This window comes from Saccopteryx leptura, chromosome 2 (genome assembly GCF_036850995.1).
Source record: "Saccopteryx leptura isolate mSacLep1 chromosome 2, mSacLep1_pri_phased_curated, whole genome shotgun sequence".
Lineage (NCBI taxonomy): Eukaryota > Metazoa > Chordata > Mammalia > Chiroptera > Emballonuridae > Saccopteryx > Saccopteryx leptura.
This window is the reverse complement of record NC_089504.1, coordinates 246730447-246749794: the sequence shown is the minus strand read 5'-3', so window position 1 is coordinate 246749794 and position 19348 is coordinate 246730447. Positions and strand designations below refer to the sequence as shown.

The window sequence follows — 19348 nt, the reverse complement described above, 5'->3', positions numbered from 1 at the left end:
TGCAGGATGCAGAGGGGTAAGGTGTGTCAGCTAGCCTGGTGGGGGGAGGTGGGGTCAAGGAGAACTTCCAGGAGCGGTGACAGCCAAGGCCATAGCCATGTGGGCTGGTTTTGATTTGGAACCTAAAATAGGCTGATAAAAATGAAAATACCTTCGGGGTTGTAGGTCAGACTCTGGACTCCACGCCCCTTCTCGAAGACCCTGCTGAAGAGGTACTTTTTCCTTGCATAGTCCCACACTTTGATCATCCCACAGAAACTCCCGATGGCGAGGAGGGGCTGATATGGGTGGCAGGAGATGGCACAAATGGCTCCCTTGGGCTCTACAAATAACTTCTCAAGTTTGGTCTTATTTGCCGTTAAGTGGTACACAGTTGCATCAGATGTTCCGATGATGAAATCCCTGTTTGCCAAGGAGAGAGCAAATGGCGTCGCTGTTTGCGGGGAGCGGGCGCGCCAGCCATGCGGCTTCTAATTGCACCCAGAACGCCTCTGTCGTCTGTAATTTAGTGACATTATTAACCCAACGTCTCCAAAAATATACCGCTCATACCCAACAGCCTCTATTTGCAAGTGAAAAAGCCCACATTTCTACATGTAAATTGAGTCATTAAGCATGCAGATGGACAGTCAGTTGTACAATTAGCTAATCTGCGCATGCAAATATTCATTTGTGTATGCAAATATGGAGTTTGGTGCACACATACAGCCGTGCCTGCAGATACTGCAAGGGTAATTAAGCAGACTCACAGATAATTCCATCTTGAAATGTTATGGCTATTGATTATCAAAGGCCTTTAACCACACTGCTAGGACAAACTCAGCTTCAAGAAGAGACCAATGTGCAAGCAAAGGACTCCAGACGGAGCAGAGATTAGAATTCAGGAATAAGCCCTTTCCAGCCTCCAGTCACGAAAGAGTCTTTTTTTTTTTTTTAATACAGGGACAGAGATAGAGTCAGAGAGAGGGATAGTTAGGGACAGACAGACAAAAACGGAGAGATGAGAAGCATCAATCATCAGTTTTTCATTGGAGCACTTTAGTTGTTCATTGATTGCCTTCTCTTTTTTTTTTTTTTTTTCCTGAAGCTGGAAACAGGGAGAGACAGACAGACTCCTGCATGCGCCTGACCAGGATCCACCCGGCACGCCCACCAGGGGCGAGCTCTGCCCACCAGGGGGCGATGCTCTGCCCATCCTGGGCGTCGCCATGTTGCGACCAGAGCCACTCTAGCGCCTGAGGCAGAGGCCACAGAGCCATCCCCAGCGCCCGGGCCATTTTTGCTCCAATGGAGCCTTGGCTGCGGGAAGGGAAGAGAGAGACAGAGAGGAAAGCGCGGCGGAGGGGTGGAGAAGCAAATGGGTGCTTCTCCTGTGTGCCCTGGCCGGGAATCGAACCTGGGTCCTCCGCACGCTAGGCCGACGCTCTACCGCTGAGCCAACCGGCCAGGGCCATTGATTGCCTTCTCATATGTGTCTTGACCGTGGGCCTTCAGCAGACCGAGTAACCCCTTGCTCGAGCCAGCGACCTTGGGTCCAAGCTGGTGAGCTTTGCTCAAATCAGATGAGCCCGCGCTCAAACTGGTGACCTCGGGGTCTCGACCCTGGGTCCTCCACATCTCAGTCCAATACTCTATCTACTGCGCCACCGCCTGGCCAGGCAGTTTTTTGTTTTTGACACCTTAGTTGTTCATTGATTGCTTTCTCATATGTGCCTTGACCGCGGGCCTTCAGCAGACTGAGTAACCCCTTGCTCGAGCCAGCGACTTTGGGTCCAAGCTGGTGAGCTTTTTGCTCAAGCCAGATGAGCCCATGCTCAAGCTGGTGAACTCGGGGTCTCGAACCTGGGTCCTCAGCATCCCAGTCTGACGCTCTATCCACTGCGCCACCGCCTGGTCAGGCACGAAAAATTCTTATAATGAAAATAATGTTTCGTTTAAAAAGAATGATTAGTGATTATAATTAGCCAAAGAGATCCACCGACGAGCCAGGTAAAGGATCGATGAGGAAGGCCTGTCCTCTCTACTTCACACCCCAGGGACAAGATGGACATTCCAGGGCACGCCGACCTAAGGAAGACGTCGATCATTGCTGACCATTCAAATGGCCGGATTCGTTAACAACTTACCTCACAACAAAAAGGTCACCTTTTAAAGTGCAGTCTGAAGGGTAGTTTGATTGTTCAGTGGGAAGAGTCGCTGGAGTCTTTGAAAAGGACAACGTTCTTATGGCACTGAGTTTGAAGTCACTATACCAGTTCACAATGGACAGGGTCTGATCATAGAACTTAATGCTACCCTTGACGTCACCTGTGACAATATAGCTGACATGAAAAACAACATCAGTTTGCTATAGAACAGTGGTAAGTGCCATCTATGGAACACTTAATCTTGTGTTCGGCTCTAGAATCCAGGTGTGGCAAAACTTCACTTAGCCCCCCACCCTGCGAGGCTGGCTCTACTCTAATCCCCTTTATATCTAGAAAAGGCTCAGAGAAGGTAGGGAGGAGATTTGCTCAAAGCCTGGGGTTGCCAGATTTAGCAAATAAAAATTCAGGGGGCCCAGTTAGATTTCTATTTCAGATCAACAATGAGCCTTTTAGTATAAGTATATCCCCCATATCGCATGGGATAGACTTATGCCTGCAACCCTAGCAGAGCCACATAGCTAGACTAGCAGAGATCCAGGCGTATCTAACACAACGTCTACGCTCTGCTATTCCCTGCCCTCCACGATCAGCCATGGTGACTTCCATTCTCCATCATGAGACCCACAGATAACAACAGAGGCTCTACCAGTCCTCCAAAATCACAAGCCACTCGATGGGAAAGCCTTGCTGTTAGAGCAATCATAAATACCCTGTCCAGTCATTCCAGCCAAAGGCAGAGCTACGTGACTAAGTGGCTTTGATTTCCAGTCCTCAGATCCATCCCAAACGGGCTTGCTTTTTTTAAACCTCTGACATAATTCTAATCATGAGGGAAATGTGTAGGGGGGCTGAACTTCTTCTTATATATGCAATTAAATGAGGTTCCTTATCAATAAGCAAGGCAGGTAGGTGGGCAGAGTAACTGACTAAAACATCTTTCACTGCCCTCTGCTGGACAGCAATGGCAAAAACAGACCAAGTGTTGCAGGGGTCCCCAAACTTTTTACACAGGAGGCCAGTTCACTGTCCCTCAGACCATTGGAGGGCCGCCACATACAGTGCTCCTCTCACTGACCACCAATGAAAGAGATGCCCCATCTGGAAGTGTGGCGGGAGGCCAGATAAACGGCCTCAGGGGGCTGCATGCAGCCCGTGGGCCGTAATTTGGGGACGCCTGGGAGACCTTGGTCTTCATGGTCTGGCTCACCTGCCCTGGCTGGGTTTCACTGAACAAGAATAGATGGGAATGGAGGCCTAGTCTTTAACTGGGCCCTAAGCCCCAACTAATTCAAGGTCAGTTGCACCCTCAACGGCAATTCTTCTACTCGCTCTCTTTGCACTGCTGAGTGAGGATAACAATTTGCATTTCTCTGTGTAACGCTGTGCCAGGATCTCAGTGTCCTTGTACTTTAAAAAAAAAGTTTTTTAATTTTAAATTTATTTTTTTTTCTGAAGCCAGAAACGGGGAGAGACAGTCAGACAGACTCCCACATGCGCCCAACCGGGATCCACCCGGCACGCCCACCAGGGGGCGATGCTCTGCCCCTCTGGGGTGTCACTCTGCCGCAACCAGACCACTCTAGCGCCTGGGGCAGAGGCCAAGGAGCCATCCCCAGCGCCCGGGCCATCCTTGCTCCAATGGAGCCTTGACTGCGGGAGGGGAAGAGAGAGACAGAGAGGAAGGAGAGGGGGAGGGGTGGAGAAGCAAATGGGCGCCTCTCCTATATGCCCTGGCCGGGAATCGAACCCGGGTCCCCCGCACGCCAGGCCGACGCTCTACCGCTGAACCAACCGGCCAGGGCCTCCTTGTACTTTTTTTAAAAGAAAGGAAAAGGAAAGCAGGTGGCAGAGTGACTCCAACCACATGGGCAGGGTCCTGGCCACTAGGGGAATTCTCTCTGTCATTTTTGGGAACTTCATAGTACACAAATAATAACTAATAATTTGACTCAGAGGCCCCTCCCCATACACTCGTGCCAGACAGTGAGTGAAGACTTTTACATGCCTGTCTCACTAAGCTCTCATAAAATCACTCTGAGATGGATACCACTGTTGTGCCCATTTTACAGACAGAAAAATGGAAGCTCAACCAAGTTTCAGTTCCTTGCCCGCTCAGCAAGACAGAACGTGTCTGGAATGTGAAAAAAAAACCCTCCTCTGAGGCAAGGGCTTTTATTCTTTTATTTTCAATTTTATTTATTTATTTATTTATTTTTCCTTCTTTTCCAAGTGAGAGGAGGGGAGCTAGAAAGACAGATTCCTGCATGTACCTCAACTGGGATCCACCCAGCAACCCCTATCTGGGACTCATGCTCTGCCCATCTGGGGCCATGCTCACAATGGAGCTATTTTTAGCACGGGAAGTGGAGTCTCTATGGAGCCATCCTCAGCACCCGGGACCAACTCGCTCAAATCATTCGAGCCAAAGCTACAGGAAAAGAGAGAGAGAGAGAGAGAAGAGGGAGTTGGAGGGGTGGATAAGCAGATGGGCACTTCTCCTGTGTGCCCTGACCAGATATTGAACCTGGAACATCCACATGCCGGGCCAATGCTCTACCACTGAGCCAACTGACCAGGGCCATGTGAGGGCTTTTAATCATCATCCATGAGCCCCACACAGCCTCTCAAAATCAAAGGGTTAGTTACCTTTATAAAGTTATGTTGTATTTTATCTTTTCATAATGGGTAAAGGCCGTTTTGTTTTTTTAATTTTTTTTTAATTTTTATTTTTTTACAGAGACAGAGAGAGAGAGTCAGAGTGAGGGATAGACAGGGATAGACAGACAGGAACAGAGAGATGAGAAGCATCCATCATTAGTTTTTCGTTGTGCATTGCGACACCTTAGTTGTTCATTGATTACTTTCTCATATGTGCCTTGACCATGGGCCTTCAGCAGACCGAGTAACCCCTTGCTCGAGCCAGCAACCTTGGGTCCCAGCTGGTGAATTTTTGCTCAAACCAGATGAGCCCACGCTCAGGCTGGTGACCTCAGGGTGTCGAACCTGGGTCTTCCGCATCCCAGTCCGATGCTCTATCCACTGCGCCACTGCCTGGTCAGGCAAGGCCGTTTTGTGAGTAGAAAAACAATATAGCTATTCATGTTATTTTCTGAAAGTGTGTAAAATTAAGGGTGCTAAACAAGTCTGTTTAGTGGAGAAGAAAAAAAGACCAGTTACTTTTTGTCTCACCAGCACAAAGGGATTAAAAAGAAAAAAAAAGTAATATAGGCCTATGGTTTAAAAATAAAGCAATCCCATTAGCACCAATGAGGCTATAAAAAGGAGTCAGCCCACCCCCAGCCTTGATCCTGGTCCCCAGTTCTTGTCCTCAGAGGCAGCCACCATGCCCACCTAAGTCCTCAGGAAATAGTCTATGCAGAGACATATTACAGGTATGCATGCAAAGGGTTTTAAAACACTTTTGTCCTCATCTTTAGCTGCTTTTTTTTAGTTAAGTGAATTACCTGTCAACTGTAGTAAGCACAGTGATACCCTCTTTCTGCAAATGAACCAGTTTGCAGGGTTTGATATAGGGGAGGCCCAGACACGGGGAGGCAGATGGCAGTGCACGGTGCACATCCCAGACGACCAGCTTCCCTTCCCCGGTTGCAGAGAGCACCTGAGTTAAATTCAGATGGAAGACGGACTGGCTGAACTTTCCCACGAGCTTGTTGAAGGTCTGCATTTCAAAAGGCAGATTATGAGTTACTGTTGGTAATAAATATAAAACAAAGCTTTTATCAACACGCAGTGTTTTATAACATGACACTGCAAAACCACTCCCCCATGGGTTGCCCAGGTCCAGGAAGCTCTGGGTTGTGTACTCTGTTCATTAAACTGTTTAAAGTGACAGAGCGGTCAATTACTGTTTATAGCTGTTAGTTTCTTTACTGAGGTTTCAGAGACTGACAAAGAAACTAAAATCTGTCATGTGCAAAAGCAAGCCCTTGGTGTAAAAGATCATAAAATAATTCTCCTGGTCTCCTTGTTGATCATAAATTACTTTCTCTTGGCCCTGGCCAGTTGGTTCAGTGGTAGAGCATCAGTCTGCATGTGGATGTCCCAGGTTTGATTCCCGGTCAGGGCACAGAGAAGAAGTGCCCATCTGCTTTTCCAGACCTCCCCCTCTCACTTCTGTCTCTCTCTTTTTCCCTCCTGCAGGCATGGCTTGACTGGAGCAAGTTGGTCTCGGGCACTGAGGATGGCTCCATGGCCTCCATCTCAGGTGCTAAGAAGAGCTCAGTTACCAAGTAACAGACCAACACCCCAGAAGGGCAGAGCATTGCCCCCTAGTGGCCTTGCAGGGTGGATCCTGGTTGGGGCACATGCGGGAGTCTATCTGTCTGCCTCCCCTTCTCTCACTGAATAAAAAAAAATTACTTTCTCTCCAGTATAAATTAAGTACTGTACACTGGAATGCCCCCTCAGACTCCTTAGTACATTGGTGCTACATACAATAAGGCACGAGGCCATCTTTCTTAGACAATGTCTTGGAGAGGAGGTATAGGAAGAACCCAGAGCAGCAGGTAAAGCCCCTTGGTGAATGTGCGGCAGATGAATAAATGACAGCCACTCCACAGTCTGTCCTAGGATGCAGTAGGTCTGCCACTCAGTTGTCTAATCAGACAGAGAGCATCCTGGGCTTTACCTCTTCTGACCTGAATGCAGGAGGGTCAGTAAAATAACAACTGGTTGGGCCCTGACCGGTTGGCTCAGTGGTAGAGCGTCGGCCTGGCGTGCGGGAGTCCCAGGTTCGATTCCTGGCCAGGGCTCACAGGAGAAGCGCCCATCTGCTTTTCCACCCCTCCCCCTCTCCTTCCTCTCTGTCTCTCTCTTCCCCTCCCGCAGCCAAGGCTCCATTGGAGCAAGGATGGCCTGGGCGATGAGGATGGCTCTGTGGCCTCTGCCTCAGGCGCTAGAATGGCTCTGGATGCAACAGAGCGATGCCCCAGAGGGGCAGAGCATTGCCCCCTGGTGGGCATGCTGGGTGGATCCCGGTTGGGAGCATGCAGGAGTCTGTCTGACTGCCTCCCCGTTTCCAGCTTCGGAAAAATGAAAAAAAAAAAAAAATAATAACAACTGGTTAAGCAAGGGCATCACATTTTTTTTCTAAGAGCAGCCCCTTGTCAATACAAGGCATTTTTATTATTTCAAACCGTAGAGACTTTATGGAACATAGCTGCCACAAATAAATAGAACTGGCTGTATTTATTTGTTGATGATTTAAAAAAATTTTTTTTAATTTTATTTATTCCTTTTAGAAAGGCGGAGGGGGGGAGAGGGAGAGAGAGAGAGAGAGAGAGAGAGAGAGAGAGAGAGAGAGAGAAAAGGGCGGGAGGAGCAGGAAGCATCAATTCCCATATGTGCCTTGACCAGGGTTTCGAACCTACAACCTCAGCATTCCAGGTTGATGCTTTATTACTTGTTGATGCTTTGATGTACGAGAAACAGAGTTTGCAGACAGACTTGTCTTTCCCATGCCTCTATGTCTCGTCCTTTTCTTCCCCTTTGGCATGCCCTCTGAAAAACTGGATTTCTGCAAGTCATACCAAGAGAGAAGACAGGAAGCAGAACAATCCTGTCTTTTCTCTGTCTTCATCCTGTGTGGTTCTCACTGGGAGCAGGTCACATGGGTCTTGAGTAAGGATGCACTGCGGAAGACGGGACTCAGTCCCACCTCACGTGCAATGGCTTTCAGTAAGCAAGTAGGATAGGTGTTTCCTCTGACACCTGGCTCACTAGCTTTCTAGGGGCTCTTAACATCTAAATACCCAATATCACTTCTTGTTACTCTGAACCCTGAGCGGCTTAAAAGACATCCACCCATGTTCAACTACTCTGCTTACACGACTCCATCTTAACTTCCTCCTTTGTCCTATGCATACATACCTTACAAAAGCCATGGCTTGCCCTGGCCGGTTGGCCCAGCGGTAGAGCGTCGACCTGGCGTGCGGGGGACCGGGTTCAATTCCCGGCCAGGGCACATAGGAGAAGTGCCCATTTGCTTCTTCACCCCCCCTCCTTCCTCTCTGTCTCTCTCTTCCCCTCCCGCAGCCAAGGCTCCATTGGAGCAAAGATGGCCCGGGCGCTGGGGATGGCTCCTTGGCCGCTGCCCCAGGCGCTAGAGTGGCTCTGGTCGCGGCAGAGTGACGCCCCGGAGGGGCAGAGCATCGCCCCCTGGTGGGCAGAGCGTCGCCCCTGCTGGGCGTGTCGGGTGGATCCCGGGTGGGCGCATGCGGGAGGCTGTCTGACTGTCTCTCCCCGTTTCCAGCTTAATAAAAATACAAAAAAAAAAAAAAAAAAAAAAAGAAGTCTGGGCCCAGAGTACATGCCCAGTAAAAAAAAATAAAAAAATAAAAGCCATGGCTTTTTCCTTTTCTTTTTTTCTCATGGGAGTAGACTTCCTTTTCTGTAACACTTTATTTTTAACAGTACTTTCGTTATTTTCTAATTCAATATAGTAAACGATCCAACTAAAATTTTCAAATTATTTCCCCAGATTAAGACATACAGAGTAGCCCAAAATGACTACACTTAAATGTACAGGTTTATTCTCCACAAAATAGTATGTATAAAATAGCTACAGGCATACTCACTTTTTCTGTGAAAAGTGGGGCACTGTGAGTAAGTATCTCTCCCTCTTCATACTGGTAAATACAGAAAAAAAATCATCACTACTAAAAAAAAAGAGCTGGTTTCCAAAGGAAGAACTAGGTAACAACAAAGTCAAAACAAATGCTTCTAGACAGAGTCAGAGCTGTGCAAGAACTGCTGCCTCCAGGGACAGCTAACAACATTCAGAGAGAGAAGCAGCTAGATAGGAAAGGCCACAAGTGGTTGCGACTCGACATGGCTGTTAATGCAAATCTGAAATCTATGTGTATAAGGCTCCCAAGCCACCATAAACACCTGAAGTAATAATGACCATCACTGAAAATCAGACAATCAATGTGTTTTTTTTTTATTGATCGGCATCCTTTATTGAGATAAAATTCACATCACACAAAATTAACCATTCACCATTTCAAAGTGTATATAATTTAGCGGCATTCAGTATGCTTTTTTTGGCATTCAGTATGTTGGCAATCCCATGCAACTGCTACACTGTCTCACTCCAGGACTGGTTCGTCCCCTCAAAGGAAGCCCCGACCCACAAAGCAGCCCCACCCCATCCCTCCCCAGCCCTTGACAACCACCATTGTGTGTTCCATCTCAATGAGTTTACCAATTCTGGATATCTACTATACACTCTTACACTACTATAGACTACACTGCTATAAATAGACTACAATACTATAGTAGTGTAATTCTTACACTACTGACGTTTTGTGTCTGGCTTCTTCTACTCAGCATCATATTTTCAAGATCCATCCACACTATGGGATGAATTGGTATTTCATTCCTTTTCAATGGCTACGTAATATTGCGTCGTATGGGTGGACCACTTTTTGTTCATCCATTCACCTTTTGAATTAACACCTGGTTTGTTTCAACTTTTTGGTTATTGTGAATGCTGCTGGCGCTCCTGTATTTGTTGGTTTGCCTGTTTCCAGGTCTTTCTAGGAATTGCTGACTCATAGGGTAATTTTATGTTTAACTTTTTTGATGTTGTTTTAATCTCATCATTTGCCCTGTGTCAAGGACATCTATTGCTGATCTGTTGGCTAAGTCCTCTCTAAAAGGAAATAAAGTCCAAAATCTTAAAACAGAAGAAAACAAAAAACCCTGTAATTTAGACCTAGTAAACATACTCACATAAATATTTGCCTTATTATTTTAAAAAATTAAATAAAATTTAAATTACTTCTGATTTAATATGCTAACTTCCAATGTGACTAAAATAAATAGTTATTAAATCAAAACATTTTAATATATATTTATTGCTTCCTAAGTCCATAAAATATTGTTTCATTTCCAAAACACCTGTACTCAAAGAATGAACATGGAACTTGTCCGTACATTGAAAACAAATCAAAATATTTTTACTTACCCAAAAATAATATATCACCTGTGTTTTACTATTGCTCACCAACTCTTTATTATTTCTTGGATTAAAAACAAGGTAGTTCTGAAATATATAAAGAATGAAGACGTATTCCGTTATAAAAAAAAAACAAAAAAAAAACTTGCTGTTTCTTTCTGGTTAAGCTAAATGTTGAAATGAAGGGGCAGTTTTATTAAAATAAATGAGCAGAGATATAAAACAGAAAAGACATGACATTTTATAAGCAACGGGAACATAATTTAAATACTGAGGGTTAAAATTAATGGTCTTGATGTATTTATTCCCTCTCTTATTTAGTCTCATTTATTATAATTAGTCATCTAGAAATTGGAGCAAGCAGAAGTAAATCAGTATTCACCAATAACCTTTATCCTGTGTCCTTTGGGAGAAAGACTGTTGCATACACATTTCTAAATCTGATCGGGCCACAGGGTAGCTTGGAATGAATGCCCAATATTGGATGTCGGTGAACAGCAGGGGTTGCCTGGCCCTTTTCCCCAAAATCCACCCCGCAGACACTACAGAAGGGATGGAAGCATGAAGTGCAGAAACTAAAAGAGAACACAGCAAAAAGTGAGAAATCCGTGGGGAAACTTTCCTCACGCCTCTGAAAATGGCCTGGGTGCGGGGGTGGGTGGCTGCAGCCCGACATGCTCGCCTGCAGGAGCAGCACTGAGAGTCAGGGTGGAGAAACGCTTTGTACTGCCCACTCCGGCCACGCCCAGCCCACCTCCCATTCTTGCGCTTCTGCCGAGGTGGCTTCACTTGGGAACAAAAACGACCCAAGCGGGGGCTGAGATTTCCTATCAGGTCAGCGCGAAGGCAAGGGCGGGGTGAAGAACCCAGGAAACCAGGTGCCTGGATGAGACCTCACAAGGACGGAAAACCAACCGCAAACCACCTCGATCTCTGATTAGATGAAAGTGGCAGCTTTGGGACATGCCTGTAAGAAGTAAAAAGTTATGTCTTCCTTGGAGGAAGTTATTGTCCTGAGCCTCAGATGAGATCCCTACAGATTTTAAAGCACAACATTGGGCATCCAATGAAAAATAACCAGGCACATGAAAGAGACACATCCAAATGACTGAAAACCAAGGAGAAAAAGCAGTCAACAGGAAGAGACCCACAACCCTGACCAAATAGCTCATTTGGTTGGAGCAATGTCCAGATACACAAAGGTTATGGGTTTGATCCCAGGTCAGGGCACATATAGGAATAGATCAGTGTTTCTGTCTCTCTCTCCTTTCCTCACTCTTTAAAATCAATCAATCAATGAACTTTAAAAAAAAAGAAAGAAAAAGAAAAGAAAGAAACCCACAGGAGATCCAGGTACTAAAGTTACTACACACAGACTTGACAGTCACTGTCATTAATACATGTAAGAAATAGAGGATGAGCCTGACCGGGCAGTGGTGCAGTGGATAGAGCGTCGGACTGGGATGTGGAAGACCCAGGTTCGAGACCTCGAGGTCGCCAGCTTGAGCCAAGGGCTCATCTGCTTTGAGCAAAAGCTCACCAGCTTGAGCCCAAGGTAGCTGGCTCGAGCAAGGGGTTACCCAGTCTGCTGGAGCCCCCCACCCCTGTCAAGGCACATATGAGAAAGCAATCAATGAACAACTAAGGTGTTGCAACAAAAAACTGATGATTGATGCTTCTCACCTCTCTCCATTTCTGTTTGTTTGTCCCTATCTATCCCTCTGACTCTCTCTCTCTAAAACAAAACAAAACAAAAAAACCTGCTGAAAACCAAGAGAAAAATCTTAAAAAGCACCCAAGGGAGGGCGCAGGAGGGAGGAGGAACACACGTAACAAAACTCCACTAGAGCAAAAAGTCATCATGGCCTGGCTTGAGTGCAACTTTAGGTAAATCTTTACAGGTTCCAGTGGGACTCACCTGAAAGCCATACTCTCTGGGAAGGTCCAGGGTACAGGCTGGTGTCTCAGCTGCTAAAGTCCACCTCCAGATGCAGACTCTCTGTAAGTGAGAGCAACAGGGGAATGAGGTTTCTGAGGGCCGCTGACATAACCACACCTCTTGCGGTGACCCTGTAACTTCCGTGAACTGAGCCCAGCACCATGAGCTGAGCCATGAGCACGGAGCCCCTGACAGCGCGCTGTGGAGTCCGGTCACCCCGAAAGCATCACAGATGTCATACGGCCCAAGCAGAGCTACACCTGGGGACACTCTTAATGGGCTGGCCAGCCCACTGAGGCCACCCCAAAGGTCCCTATACCTGGATTTCAGCGTCTGAGATGGTTGCCAGATACTTGGCGTCATGGGTAATGGCTATGGCTTTGATGCCACTGCCTTCTGGGCAGCTGTCAAATATTGTGTGCACAGGAATCCTGCAAAACAGGATGGGGGTGGGGGTGGAGACAAGCATTCACTGGGCCTGCCTTGGTTCCCAGAGCGACCCACCTCAAAAACATAACCACTATGGATAAATAAATGTGGTATTTCCACACGATGGAATACGACACAGCCATGAAAAGGAACAGAGCACTGACCCCTACTACAACGTGGGTGAACCTTGAGAACATCATGCTGAGTGAGAGAAGCCAGACACAGAGGGCCACAGATGGTCTGACTGCATTTCCATGCAACCTAAGGACAGGCAAATCCGTAGGGACAGAGAACAGATTGCTGTTTTTCCAGGGCTGGGAGTGACTATTAAATGGGAAGGGGGTTTCCTTTTGGGTCGATGAGAATGTTTTGGAACCAGATAGAGGTGGTGGTTGCACAACCTTGTGAATGTGCTAACTGCCACGGACTTGTTTGCTTCTAAATGTCTCATTTTATGTTAGGCAAATGCTACATCAAGAACTAAAATGGCTGGGGGCAGCTCCTCTCTTCGTGAGCTCCAAGCCTCTCTCCATGGCTGAGTGCCAGCTCTAAGCCAGGCGTCAAGGACGAAAATACGACAAAAAGGTGCCCAGGATGAGATCCGTCCTGGCTCTCAGGAAAATGGCGTTCTCTCACATGAGTGGGAACGTCAAGAAGCACAGGCTTCCCGGACAGCAACCTAGCTGTATCTTTCCAAGTTTTCACCACACCCGACAGTCCCACCTCCACAGCAAATGTATGCAGAGGCTGATCTCCTTCATGCTCACGATGGCATGACTTTAACAGCAAATGTCCAGAGATAACACAAATCTCCATCAACAGGGGAATGGTTTAAAAAATGTTATGACATAACCACAATAATGAAAAACTACTAGACTGCCCTCAAGAAGAATGAGGCAGATTGGGTAAAGTTACCAAAACTGTGTGAAATAAGCAAATTGCACACAGTATACACAGCCCGTCCTGACTGGGTGTGCACACCTATCAGCACAGAGGAAATCTGGGGGACTGACTCCAAACTAAACAACGGTGACTCTGGAGAAGGGGCTGGAGTGAGGAGGGACTTGCATTTTTTTTTTAACTTATAAACTTATACGTCACTGGCAAGACTTTATTTATTTATTTATTAGAGAGAGGGACCTACAGAGACAGACAGACAGGAAGGGAGAGAGATGAGAAGCATCAACTCATATTTGCGGCACCTTAGTTGTTCATTTTTTTTCTTTTTCTTTTTTTTTTTTTTTTAAAGAGACAGAGAGTCAGAGAGAGGGATAGACAGGGACAGACAGGCAGGAACGGAGAGATGAGAAGCATCAATCATTAGTTTTTCTTTGCGCATTGCAACACCTTAGTTGTTCATTGATTGCTTTTTCATATGTGCCTTGACCGCGGGCCTTCAGCAGACCGAGTAACCCCTTCTTCAAGCCAGCTACCTTGGGCTCAAGCTGGTGAGCTTTTGCTCAAACCAGATGAGCTGGGCTCAAGCTGGAGACCTCAGGGTCTCGAACCTGGGTCCTCCGCATCCCAGTTTGACGCTCTATCCACTGCGCCACCGCCTGATCAGGCCTTAGTTGTTCATTGATTGCTTCTCATATGTGCCTTGATGGGGGGGGGGGGTGCTCCAACCGAGCCCAGTGACCTTTTGCTCATGGGGCTCATCTGGGGCACACAGACTTGGTGCCAGCCAAGCGGGACATGGATGCGGGACCCGCGCTCAAGCCTGATGAGCCCATGCTCAAGCCAGCGACCTCAGTGTTTTGAACCTGGGTCCTTAGCATCCCAGGCCAACGCTCTATCCACTGTGCTGCTGCCTGGTCAGGCCTGGCAAGACTTCAGAACTATATGATGCAGACAAAGCCTTGGCACATGCAGTATCTAATCAAGCGACATTTAAACATCTTAGTGAGCCCAAGAAATACAGGGAATGGTGGAATCAATGATGGAAGTACACTGTCATGTTGGGGCCCCCAACTTCCATTAGAAATGAAGAGTGGGCCCTGGCCAGATAGCTCTCTATCTGGAGTGCCGTCCCAAAGCACAGAGGTTGCCAGTTCTATCCCTGGTCAGGGCACATACAGGAACAGATTGATGTTTCTCTCTCTTCCTTTCTCTTTCTCTCTCTCTCTCTCTCCTTCTCCCTCTCCCGACCTCTCTCACTAAAATTAGTAAATAATTTTTTTAAATTCATTTTAGAGAGGAGAGGGGGGGGGAGAGAGAGAGAGAGAGAGAGAGAGAGAGAGAGAGAGAGGAGAGAGAGATAGGGGGGAGGAGCTGGAAGCATCAACTCCCATATGTGCCTTGACCAGGCAAGCCCAGGGTTTCGAACCGGCGACCTCAGCATTTCCAGATCGACGCTTTATCCACTGTGCCACCACAGGTCAGGCTAAAATTAGTAAATAAATTTTTTTAAAAAAAATTAAAAATGACTGGCCCTGGCCGGTTGGCTCAGCAGTAGAGTGTTGGCCAGGTGTGTGGAAGTCCCAGGTTCGATTCCTAGTCAGGGCACACAGGAGAAGTACCCATCTGCTTCTCCACCCCTCCCCCTCTCCTTCCTCTCTGTCTCTCTCTTCCCCTCCCGCAGCCAAGGCTCCATTGGAGCAAAGTTGGCCCCGGGCGCTGAGGATGGCTCCATGGCCTCTGCCTCAGGTGCTAGAATGGCTCCGGTTGCAATGGAGCAACCCCCCAGATGGGCAGAGCATCGCCCCCTGGTGGGCATGCCGGGTGGATCCTGGTCAAGCATATGTGGGAGTCTGTCTCTCTGCCTCCCTGCTTCTAACTTTGGAAATATACAAAATTAAATTAAATTAAATTAAAATTAAAAATGAAACGAAGAGTGAGTGGGGGCAGGAAGACTTAACCCAGGAACAGGGGCTATTAGCTCCTCATTTTCTTTCCCATTACAGAGCTGTTGTCACAGCGAGTATGAACAGGCCTTGGCATGTGGCATCCGTGTCCCGCTTGGCTGGCACCAAGTCTGTGTGCCCCAGATGAGGACCAGTCTGGTTCCATCACTTCGGAAACTATCCCACTGAGGGGCTGCTCCAGACATCACTTGGGAAGGTGGTCCTCACATTGTTGAGAATGACAGAATGATGCCCTCAGCTGGCAAAGACATCTTACCCCTGGGGATGTTTAGAATTAAATATAAAAGCCCTGGCTGGCTGGCTCAGTTGGTTAGAGCATCATCCCAAAGCACAGAGGCTGCTGGTTTGATCCCCGGACAGGGCACATACAGGAACAGATTGATGTTCCCGTCTCTCTCTCTCCCTTCCTCTCTTGCTAAAATCAACAAATAAACATTAAAAAAATTAAATATAGAAAAGATGAAATCAGTCAGATCTACACTATTAACATACCTGTGACCAGAACACTGGTCCATTTTTTTTTTTTTTTTTAGAAATAGGTGGCATTTAAGAGAATTTAACACATCAGAGTCTCTAACAGATTATATTTGTGATTCTAATTTAAAGTACGTAGTTGATTTAGACTTGTAATTTTAAATTCAAATCATATTAGGTTTATAAGCAATATTAGAATACTTAAGAGAACTTAAACTTTGTCATTTATGTCTAATTTATTAGATTTATGAGAATTACTTAAGTTCTGGTGAAGGATTTATTTGTTAATGAGACTACTAAAGAACTTAAAAATAAAGCCAAATATATTCCATTTCTAAATGCAGTGTACAATATTTAAAAGCAGTTAATAATCAGATTTGTAAGTGGAGTCAAACATTAATCAAAGTCCTCTTAAAGGAGATTGCAAATATATGCTAGATTTATAAATAGAATGCAATCTATAAGTTGAACAAAAAGCTTAAGGGAAAATGGATGGTTTTTAATTTGTCACTTTAATAAAGTGAACATTGGCCCTGGCTGGTTGGCTCAGTGGTAGAGCGTTGGCCTGGTGTGCAGGAGCCCTGGGTTAGATTCCTGGCCAGGGCACACAGCAGAAGTGCCCATCTGCTTCTCCACCCCTCCCCCTCTCCTTCCTCTCTGTCTCTCTCTTCCCCTCCTGCAGCCAAGGCTCCATTGGAGCAAAGTTGGCCTGGGCGCTGAGGATGGCTCTGTGGCCTCTGCCTCAGGCGCTAGAATGGCTCTGGTTGCAACAGAGTGACACCCCAGATGGACAGAGCATCGCCCCCTGGTGAGCGTGCTGGATGGATCCTGGTTGGGCACATGCGGGAGTCTGTCTGACTGCCTCCCCATTTCCAACTTCAGAAAAATACAAAAAAAATAAAATAAAATAAATAATAAAGTGAACATTAAGTGTAAAACCAAATAATCTTTTCTGGGTCCCAAGTCATCGCTGGTGATATCATAAAACTCATACCAACGTATTGTCTGAATTGTTAGCCACAGATATGCTTTACTTCGTAATAAATATATCTACATATATCACCGCCCTCACGTTGCTCCCAGTCTGGTGGAGGGCAGAGGGGGGGAGACAGCTTTGTAAACAAGAACAAAAATTGGCCCTGGCTGGTTGGCTCAGCGGTAGAGCGTCGGCCTGGCATGCGGGGGACCCGGGTTCGATTCCCGGCCAGGGCACATAGGAGAAGCGCCCATTTGCTTCTCCACACCCCCCCCTCCTTCCTCTCTGTCTCTCTCTTCCCCTCCTGCAGCCAAGGCTCCATTGGAGCAAAGATGGCCCGGGCGCTGGGGATGGCTCCTTGGCCTCTGCCCCAGGCGCTAGAGTGGCTCTGGTCGCGGCAGAGCGACGCCCGGAGGGGCAGAGCATCACCCCCTGGTGGGCAGAGCGTCACTCCTGGTGGGCGTGCCGGGTGGATCCCGGCCGGGTGCATGCGGGAGTCTGTTTGACTGTCTATCCCCGTTTCCAGCTTCAGAAAAATACAAAAAAAAAAAAAAAAAGAAAAGAAAAACCCAAAAAACAAGAACAAAAATCAAAAGGGAAGCAGTGTGAGGGGCCAGCTCAGGCTAGGAGAAGGAACTTCCGAAAAGAGGCTCACTGAGGGGAGCCCCCCAACCTCTGCCACCACCTTTGAACTGTCAGTTGCAGGAGACAACTTCTCCTCCTGTGTCAGCTGGATGGCCTATGCTTGCAGCTGATGGTGCGTGACAGCTCTACGGAGGCTCAGCATGCAGATGGGGAGCTTCCCTTTCAGGGGCAAGTGTTCGCACAGCTAGGATGCAAGGTGTCTAGCTCCCAAAGCATGGGCCGAGTGGGCAGCGGGCAGCCTCCGAGGGGTGGTGAGTAGGGGGGCAACACGGTCAGGTGCTTGTGTTTGGAGAAAAGGTCACGCTTCAAATGTGGTGGAGAAAAACCACGTGACATGCGTCATGTCCACACATGTGTCTTTAAAACGACAGCAAATGTTTTGGAAGGACACACACCAAACTGACCACCCTGAGGAAGACGGCTAGAATTGGAGATGGCAGCCAAAGGAGACTCTTCCTTTCGGTTACATGATTAAAAAAATAATAATAATAAGTCACCCCATGAGTGGATAAACAAAAGGTGGGGTTGGGTTTGAAAGTCATTGAGGAGGTAGGTGCACGGGGAGGTTTGAGGATCTTAGCAGGAATGCCTGTGAGACACCCAGGGGGCATGACCTCCTCAGCCTCCTCTAGGAAGAAAGCAAAGCAACAGGAATGATTGGATGGGGGTTACTTAACTTCTCCGGCCTCCAAGCTAGGTTCACCGGCGCTAGGGACCCTAGGCCTAGTCTGCTCTGGGACACAAACAAACCAAGTTTCTGGGGTGAAAGAGCCAAGAATCGTAAGTGGGAGGTTCCCCATGGTAATGTCACCAGACCAGGCCTCGGGGCCACTGACAACCAGGCCCCCTGGCAGCCTCCTCCTCCCAGTGTCCTGTCCCTGGCTCTGCATGCTCATGCCGGCTTGTTCATTCTCTGCTGGTCACAGTGGCGGATGCTCTGTAAGAATGAGGTGGGGAGTGTGACTGCGCAGGGCCTACCCTGTGAAGGAGTCCCAGATGATGATCAGGCAGTTGGGCCCCTTGTCGGCTGTGGCGATCCACCGCCGGTCCTCGCTGACACAGAGGCAGGAGATCACGTTGGGGTGGCCCTGCAGGAACAGTGAGAAGCGGCTGAGACATCATGGATGCAGCCCAGGCTCGGTATCGGTATCAGCAGGAAAGGCTGGGGCCCCCGATGGAAACCTGAGCCCCTTCCTAAGCTCATCTGTCTGAACATTCTCCCTGGTGTTTCTCCAGAGCCGGCCATTTTCAGACATTCTCTGAAATGCCTAGGGGATAAGCTACACTCCCCACAAGCACAGTAGTTTCCTAGGGGTCTCTGTACGTGCCCAACTCTGAACTCAGGTTGAGAGTAAGTTCCTGGGCTCTGCCCATTGGGGTCGGGTCACTGAGCAGCTCTGGAGAGAAAGCCTCCTCACTGATCTCTCCAATACTCCCCCCACTTCACAGAGGAATCTTTTAGAAACACAAGATGGTAGCACTCCCTGCTGGAAGTAGCCCGTTTCCTCCTCCCCCCTCTCTCCTGCTCATGGGGTACCCAGGCCTGAGAACTGGAGCCCTCTCTGTCTGGAGTGCTCGCCCCTACCCCAGCCCCCAAATGGTCCCTGGGTGGCTCATTTTCACCCGTCGGATCCTAGCGTAAATGGCGCTTTTCTGGTCCCTGCCCACCCAACCTAACTTCAGTCTCTTCTCAGCCTTTCATTTTCTCTTCTGTAGCATTTCCACTTGTTACCATCTGTAATGATATGTTCATGTGTTCTCCTGTTTAATGTCTGTCTCTACACTAGACTGTAAGCTCTGTGAGGGGGGACTGGGTCTGTTTGGTTCATGACTACAGACCTATAACCCAAAACACAGTTTTTATAGCAAGTACTTGTGGGATAAAGTAATGAA

The 19348-nt window shown here is 47.7% G+C and overlaps 1 protein-coding gene across 2 annotated transcripts in view; it reads right to left on the bottom strand.

Moving 5' to 3' along the window:
• Positions 1–19348, bottom strand: part of CFAP251 (cilia and flagella associated protein 251) — a 76928-nt gene that overhangs the window by 45458 nt on the left and 12122 nt on the right. For both annotated transcript variants that reach the window (XM_066371066.1, XM_066371067.1), the window contains exons 5-12: positions 18434–18543; positions 12387–12498; positions 12047–12127; positions 10138–10215; positions 8744–8794; positions 5612–5826; positions 2127–2321; positions 152–402 (exon numbers count right to left, since the gene is read on the bottom strand). In XM_066371066.1, the coding sequence (XP_066227163.1) occupies positions 152–402; positions 2127–2321; positions 5612–5826; positions 8744–8794; positions 10138–10215; positions 12047–12127; positions 12387–12498; positions 18434–18543 (1093 nt within the window). The remainder of the gene's footprint in view (positions 1–151; positions 403–2126; positions 2322–5611; positions 5827–8743; positions 8795–10137; positions 10216–12046; positions 12128–12386; positions 12499–18433; positions 18544–19348) is intronic.